Here is an 8,448-nt window from a genome sequence, read left to right as displayed (position 1 = left end):
GTGCTATAGTAAATGATTTATGAAGAATCTGAAATCGATATATTACTTTCTCTTCTAAACGGTAAAATTTGTTTTTTAAGCTCTATTGTATGTGTGTTGAAATGTTTCATCAGAATAATTATTTTCAATAATGGAATAAGATTATATGAAAATTTTCAAAATGGAGAGACAAGAAATATGTCAATACATATCAGTACTCTATAGAATAATTACATAATTGCAATGAAAAAGCAATTGGAATTTGAAAATAAAATCCAATGATTACATTAAATTAATTTAAATTATTAAAAGCCGATAAATTGAAGTCGATAACTTTCCATCTTCTAGAAGCTAATTTTGTTTGAATATTGAAGGCTTTTTTTAAAATAGATACAAATAAATAACAAAAGTAGATATATAATATAAATTTTATATTAATCATTTACAAATTTTGCTTTTTTTGAAAGCAATCAAAACATTGTAACTCTATAAGTAAACAGGTACCATCGTACATTCTTAGCGTATTAAATTATTGATACCTGTAAAACAAAAGTAACAATTTAGTATAAAAAATTAAAATAGTAATAAATATACAGAGATAATAAAAAAATTGAATCTACTTTATAGCTTTCTGTCCGAATTGTATCTCATGTGTAATGGCACAGCCGGTTGAGGACCTTCACATTCCAAAATCATCTTTTCAGCTGCTTTTAATGCATTATGTATTAATCGAGACTTGGGTGCTTTCGCTAAGTAAACTGTGCATTGTCCCAAAAGTACGTCACATTCTGGCATACCAATCATTTGACAGCCATGCATTGTATGAACAGCTACACCTGAATTTTTTAAACAATTTAATTGTACTCTAAAAAATACAGATATGAATTTAATATCATGCACGATGTTCATATAATTTCTTACTACGTTGATGTTGATATTAACATCAGTTGATATTATTTACTATGTTTTAAATCTACATGTGTTAATGTTAATCTTAAGATCATGGATTTTAAAGTAGATATTGATATAAACATCAACATAGTAAAAATTATTTAAACACTGTATAGTGTTAAATCCACACCCATTATTTTTAGAGTATGAAATGAATATATCTTGTTTCTTTACCTAAAGCATCTGGATCTGCCAAACCAATGTCTTCACTAGAAATTCTAACTAATCGTCTTGCAATATTTACCGGATCTTCCTTAGCTGCCATAATTCTGGCCAACCAATACAGAGAAGCATTTGTCTTACCAGCTCTTATCGATTTATGAAGTGCGGAATATATGTGATGGCTCTGATTGGCTTCTTTTTCAGAAAGCGTGTGTGTTTTTATTAAACCTTTTTTAATATCTTCCAGAGTTATTGTTATATCATTATTGCATGATGTTTTTGATCCATCTACTTGCCTCGCAAGCGTTGCTAATTCTAGAGCGTTCAGGGCTACACGTGCATCACCATCGCATGCTCCTGCTAACCATTGTATTGTATTATTATCAACATGATATTTAAGTTTTGTATTGGAATGGAATTTAATCTGCTGTCTATTGTTTATCTGTTCTTTTTCTCGTACATCAAGCATCTTTCCATTTATATATTCTAATGCCTTATGAAGAATTTCTGTTACATTGCACTCTGTTAATTTATTTAACACAAACATGCGGCAGCGACTTAGTAGAGCTGGATTTAAACTGTAAAATGGATTTTCAGTGGTACAACCAATTAAAGTAAATGTTCCTGTCTCTACGTGTGGCAGAAATATATCTTGCTGAAGTTTATTGAAACAATGAATTTCATCCATAAAAACAATGGTCTTGCATCCAAATTTTGATTTGTCCTTTGCTGCGGTAACAGCATCCTTTATATTTTTTACACCAGAACTGGCTGCAGATAGATTCACAATGTGCACCTTGTTACTTGTTAATTTTCTGCTTAAACATGCTATTATATTCGCCAAGGATGTCTAAAACATAAATTGCAAATGATCATAAATATCATAACTATTATAAAATAGCTATATAAAAATGGAGAATAAAACTAATTTTACCTTTCCACATCCAGGTGGACCCCAGAATATCATGCTAGGAATCTCTCCCTTCTCTAATAAATAATTTAAAACTGTGTCTGGGCCAATGATTTGTTTTTGCCCCACATAAGCTTCAATATTCATTGGCACCATTCTTTCAGCAAGTGAAATACGTTTCAGTGTTTCTGAGGGTTGTACTGTGGAATGTTTTATAAAATTATGTCCAGACATGTCAATGATATCGCTTGATATTTGATTATGTATTTTTAATTTTTTCACTTTATTGTTTGCGACAAAATCTTCATTGAAAGGAAATGATCTCTTAATTTTCACTTCCATGTAACTCGCTTTTTTGGTTATGTTATTCCTTTCTTATGTACTAAATATATATTTGTATTTGCTTAAATATTTAAACGAAAACAAATTACACTCTAACATTAATAAGCCAAAAGTATTACGCGGGAAATAATTTATTTAACACAGTAAATATTAATGCGTTGTTTTTTTAATATAAACTGATTAAATCAAATCACATTATATTACAATTTTAAAACGACATTTTAACACAACTTTGATACGATGAAAGTATAAAATAGTGAAAGATCACAAAATTCATTAATATTTCTCATCAAATCTGTAGAACAATTAGAAAAAAAAGCAAAGTGCTGCCATCTATAGAAATATGAACGTCAAACGTATATCGTCGACGCCATGTAACAATATCAATCAATAATGTCAAATTTCTCGTATAACTAAATTGACATTTACTATAATGTATAATTATTGTACAAGTGACAAATAATGAATAATGAGTGGATTAATCGCAATCGTAAGTTTTTTGTTTGTCAGATATATTTTCTTCAACTGTAAAATTATAGTTGGAGCTAAAAAAAATGTTCGTAGAATGCCTGAAATTCGATTTGACAATGACAGTGCCGGCGAGCAAGGAACAATATCGATTCGAACAAGAAGCATTTGTTTCCAATCATGAGGGCACGACACCGCAAGCGGTGATTTTCACGCTTCTGCCAACCATATGGAGCATCATATTAGCAATAACAACTGTGGAAGTTCTCAAGAAGTATATATACATCCACAAAAATATAAGAGTCGTCATAGAGTTCGTGTTAACCATTATTCCGACTATTTTATGTTGTACCATACTATCGGAATACATTGGTAGCATATGCGTAATAATAATATTGGTTTCTGCACTAAATATATCACTGGTGATGCAAAAGAGAATTAATTGCTCCAATTTAAATATTACTGAGCAGCCGGTTACCGATAAAATACCCTTCATAACTAATTTTCGAGCGTTGACCAACATTATTACTGCGATTTGTATATTAGCCGTCGATTTTCATATTTTTCCACGGAAATTCGCCAAAACGGAAGTGTTCGGATATAGTTTAATGGATACAGGTGTCGGGTTGTTTGTATTGGCGAATGCGTTGGTTGCGCCGGAGGCTCGAGACTTCTCTACTTATCGTCAAGCGAGCTTTTTAAAAACTCTGACAAGAAATATGAGTAAATGCTTCCGAAGTTGCATACCTCTCTTGATATTGGGATTCGGACGATTTGCAGTAGTCGAGTACGTAGGATATCAGAAACACGTCACCGAATATGGAGTTCATTGGAACTTTTTTATAACTTTAGCTATCGTTAAATTATTTACTAGCATGATTACCAGCACTATTAACTCAAAGTATTCATATCTCTCAGGCATCTGGATATTATGCATGCATGAATACACCATAAACACCAAAGATTTAAAAACATGGATTTTAGGAGATGAGCCGAGAGACGATTTTTTCTCTGCCAATCGAGAAGGCTTAATTTCTATACCTGGTTACGTAGGATTGTATTTCGTTGGTGTAGCTATTGGGAGATTTATATATTCCACATGTCATTTGCACGCAACGTCGAGTATAGACCTTAATATGAAATTATCTTTTTTTGAAATGAAAGGACAATACATTGGACCTTTACCCTCCTTATATATTAAATTATTTATGATCTCTGCACTGATTTATTTGGCGATATTATCCTGTGGTTTTAAGATTTCCAGAAGATTAGCCAACGTTGGGTATTGCATGTGGATAGTGGTCCTAACAACTGCACTACTTAGTTTCTTAGTGTTCATACAGTTTGTGCTAGAGCTAATGAATATAGCTAATTGGGTGTCAGACGGCGATAACGTATGGATTGAATACAAAATGAAAACAAGTAAAAATTTATTAGTGAATTTAAAAAAACATGTGGAGAGTAAGAAAGAAGAAAATAATGAGGATATGTATAGGAAATCTTTAGAGATTTTTGATGCTGTAAATTACAACGGTCTATTTTTTTTTCTTATCAGTAACGTTATGACTGGTGTTGTGAATATGTTAATGTATACATTATATGTTAAGCAATCATTAGCTCTATTAATACTGATTATATACATGGCTGTGAATATATTCTCAGTATTAATACTTTACAGGCTCAAAATACCGATCAAACTGTGAAATATATATGTAAAAATAACGAGTCAATTTAATGAATTTACTGTTTAATGAATTTAATGTTTGATCAAGATTTTGATGATCTTGTTGAAAACAATAGACTTTCATAAGTCTTTGGTGTGTTATATAATTTATAATTTTTAAAAATATACAGTGAATTTTATCAATATTTTTTTTATATTATAAGTCCTAAGGAAATATGTTATAAATGGCCAAATATAGATATGTAATTAAATATTATATCACATATACATATAATATTAAATATATATTATATAAGTAAACTTTAATTACAAATTAATAATTAAGAGAAAGTACTGCCAAATATGCAACTCAGACATATCGAGATACACACACACACACACACACACACGCGCGCGCGCGCGCGCGCATGCGCGCACATATCACGCATTTATTTGACTTATTAAAATAACGTATATAACGTACAATATATACATTAGTATAAAAATAATATAAAGAAAACATAATATAAGAAAATATGTATGAGAAATCAAATTGATCAACATGTACTTTAGGACATTCTATTATTGTACTTCATCTGTCAATTTATTGCCTAAAAGTCCTGTTCATAATTCATCTTTGGATAATATATCCGATTTTTGTAATCGTATTGGTTCTTTAGTATTAGAAGGTTGTACTGATTTTTCATTATCTATCGTTCTAGTATCATTTTGTCTTTTGCCAAGAGAATTGTTAAACTTTTTGAATGCATTATGATGCTTTACATGATTTTTTGCAAGCGAAACGATTCTGAGGAACTCCTTAACATCGAAACTATAATTCGTAAACTTGGCGTGAGCCCCACCATCAGGATGTGTCCCCTGTAAATTATAAATAACTGTTTAAGTATACATATTTATTAATTCACAATTGCAAATTTAACTAAAAAAAATAGAATAACGTTTATATATATATATATATATATATATATATATATATATATACTATATATATATATATATATATATATATATATTATATATAATATATAGTTCAACATCTTAATATTCAGACCGTAATAATGCTTCTGATTTAAAGTAATGTATCTAAAAAAAGAATAATTAAATCAAATTAAATTCTTAAACCAAATAAATATGTGTTTACATTTACTTATTATTAGAGAAACAGAACAATTTTAGAATAATTTTTATTAAAACGAATTCATTAAATTTTTTTAGTTTTTTTCTAGTGTAAAAATCTGAAAGATATTCATAATATTATAAGTTATGCCGTAACTTTCAATAATGTTTACGCAATTGATTCTACATATAAGCGATCATAAATTTTTTCTTTTTTTACTGTATTAATCGCGCTGATGCAATCGCATCTTATTTTAGTATATCGAACGATCACTGGCATTCAGGATGAAAACGTATGTTATTTATATTACTGGTTGTTAGGGGCAGATGTTGGTCTGGATGTGACGAAAGCGATATATAAAATATTTAAAGCGGTCGAGTGTGACGTGTTAATTGCGGCTGTTTAACTTATTTGCGTTACATGTACGCTCATAAGGAAGAAGTCCTCGGGGTGTTACTAGAAATTACATCGTACTTTACTAAGAACCGTGTGAAACCGAGATGTATATAACGCACAAAATTATAAGAACATTAATTTCGCAATCTCAGATGATAAAATAATTTTTTACATAAAATTTTTTTGTAACAACTTCCGCAAGAAATTGTCTCATAATTTCGTACAAAATTTTTGTTCTTTTAATACAAATGAAAAAGATAAAAAAAATTTCCTTATATATTAACAATTAAGGAAACAAAATAATTTAATAATACCTAAGTGAAAATAAATGAAACAAAAAATAAAATAATTATTAAAATAGGTCTTTTTCCGTTTACTAAATTGCATAAAGTTTTTCTCGTACGTTTTTGTGTACTTTATATTAAATGAATAACCGTCAGCAATTTATTAGCTGTCAGCTATTAATGTCACGTTTGGAAATCCATTGATATTACTAGCTTATCGGTAGTTAATGATATAATTGATGGTATAAATGAAAAACCATCATAAAATTATTTGTTACAAAAATGCATGAATATTTTCCTTTAGAGCATTAACGATTTTCTTAAAACATTAGCGCATTTTCATCTATTTGGTTTCTCTGTTTGAAGACAAATAATATTATTATTATTATTTTAGATAAGATAAAAACGAAGCTGTTTGTTAATTTCAACAACAGTAAATATGTTATGTTCTAATCAGACCAATGAATGAACTCTCATTACCGGCGACATTACCAGAAATATATATCGGTGTTGGCGTAAATCGAGATAACAGATCGATGTTTAATTTAGCCCGACAAATGCTTTTTCTAACACTTTACGTGATATTGACATGTCGGAGAAGAGTGCAATATTTAACCCCAATCGATTTATAAAAAAAGATCGAGCATGAACAACAAACTGCTTAATCATATGATATACGCTATAAATAGGATTTATGTAACAGCGTATATGTAATTTCTTTATATTTATTGAGTTGTAAATTTTCTCTAGCATAAATGTTTTCATTTATGTATGTTTGCCATGCAACGAACAAATAAATCACGATGCAGTTTTGTATAATTAATTTAATTTTTCTTAGTTTTCATAACAATAAAATACTAATTGTTAAACAACAATTGTTAGCAACAAATTAATCCGAATGTATTAGTACCAAAATAATTTAAAAATACATATTAAAGATCGAAGCATTTTTTAACGCGTTTAACGATAATAAAAGAAATTAAATTAATTTTAACAATACAAGCTTTACACATAAAAATAGTAAATTTTTATTTATTTAATACTATTCTTGGCAAAGAAGACTCGTATTTCAACAACCGTCATTCAATTGATTCTAATAAATCATAAGAAACTGAATTGATTTTTTAAAAAAAAAAGATTTTTACAACACGGCGAATTTTTATCGAATACTTTCAAAGAAAATAGCCGCTTATTATTTTTATATGATACTATTATTTAAAACTGAGAATAAAAATAAATCGTGAGAAGTTAAAGATTCTTATGAAAGTGAATCTTTATTAATTACTTTTCTTAACAGAGAAAATTGCTGCTATTACAGAATCGTAGTTAGACTCTATATATATAGGCACTCAATAAGCCTATTCTTTTTGACTAAACTTTTGCACTTTTCTTGCTTTTCTCTTCAGGAGAAAAGAAGAAGAAGAAAGATGAACTGGTGTAAGAGATCAGCCAAAAAGAACAGATTTAATGATCGTGTTCAGCAGATTCAATTGTTGCGGAGTGAATCCATGAGCACTCGCTGCTATTAGTATATTCTTCTAGATTATCCAATAGCAATGAGCACTATACATATATATATATATATATATAGAGCATATATTTTTTTTAAATATATATATTATATATTATATTATATTTTTTTGTTTATATAATTTTTAAATAAAATTTTCTGGATCATTATATATAATAATATTATATATAATTTATAATATTATATATAATATTACTTATATATTAATTATTATTATTATATATAATAATACTTTTAAATGTAATACCAATAGTAATTTAAATATTTTATATTTAATCGTGAAAAAATTTTGATTGCGATGCATCAATGTCCTCCCTCTGTTGATAAACTTCTGGATTCGCCCTTGATATGGGAGTTACAATATTGTATACACACATCACATATACACATACAGGATAGTGGAGAAGATATTACAAAGTGTCTCTAAACTGGTAATAAATATCTATATTTTGATTTAACGACAAGTTCATTGTAATTTAAAATGAAAATGTACTTAAACTAGTAATATAAATTTCAAGTTTTAATAGTTTTCAAATGAGAAGGATTTTGAAGATTTCAAATAACTAAAGGAGGGAGTGTAAAAATAGCCAAAATTGACACTGAATGGACACTTTTAAAATCTGT

At 28.5% G+C, this 8,448-nt stretch overlaps 2 protein-coding genes across 2 annotated transcripts; one reads left to right on the top strand and one right to left on the bottom strand.

Annotated features, from left to right (window-relative positions):
* Positions 1 to 600: 600 nt before the first annotated feature.
* LOC105624996 (ATPase WRNIP1-like) lies at positions 601 to 2,344 on the bottom strand. Its single transcript, XM_012206339.1, has 3 exons — positions 2,027 to 2,344; positions 1,105 to 1,942; positions 601 to 815 (listed from the first exon to the last, which is right to left on the bottom strand). The coding sequence occupies exons 1-3, from the start codon at positions 2,342 to 2,344 to the stop codon at positions 601 to 603; spliced, it is 1,371 nt and encodes a 456-aa protein (XP_012061729.1).
* Positions 2,345 to 2,806: 462 nt separating this feature from the next.
* Positions 2,807 to 4,802, top strand: LOC105624995 (phosphatidylinositol-glycan biosynthesis class W protein-like). The gene is made up of 2 exons (XM_012206338.1): positions 2,807 to 2,834; positions 2,909 to 4,802. The coding sequence occupies exons 1-2, from the start codon at positions 2,807 to 2,809 to the stop codon at positions 4,513 to 4,515; spliced, it is 1,635 nt and encodes a 544-aa protein (XP_012061728.1). The 3' UTR covers positions 4,516 to 4,802.
* Positions 4,803 to 8,448: the final 3,646 nt, after the last annotated feature.

The sequence above is a fragment of the Atta cephalotes genome (genome assembly GCF_000143395.1).
Source record: "Atta cephalotes unplaced genomic scaffold scaffold00100, whole genome shotgun sequence".
NCBI lineage: Eukaryota > Metazoa > Arthropoda > Insecta > Hymenoptera > Formicidae > Atta > Atta cephalotes.
Note: the sequence above shows the minus strand (reverse complement) of the source record. Positions and strands in the feature narration are given on the sequence as shown.

Coding starts and splice junctions, on each gene's coding strand:
- LOC105624996 (XM_012206339.1), bottom strand. CDS start 2,344: ATGGAAGTGAAAATTAAGAGATCATTTCCTTTCAATGAAGATTTTGTC. Junction 1,943..2,026: donor GTCCACCTGGATGTGGAAAG/GTAAAATTAGTT, acceptor TTTATGTTTTAG/ACATCCTTGGCGAATATAAT. Junction 816..1,104: donor GGCAGATCCAGATGCTTTAG/GTAAAGAAACAA, acceptor TAAAAAATTCAG/GTGTAGCTGTTCATACAATG.
- LOC105624995 (XM_012206338.1), top strand. CDS start 2,807: ATGAATAATGAGTGGATTAATCGCAATC. Junction 2,835..2,908: donor TGAGTGGATTAATCGCAATC/GTAAGTTTTTTG, acceptor AAATGTTCGTAG/AATGCCTGAAATTCGATTTG.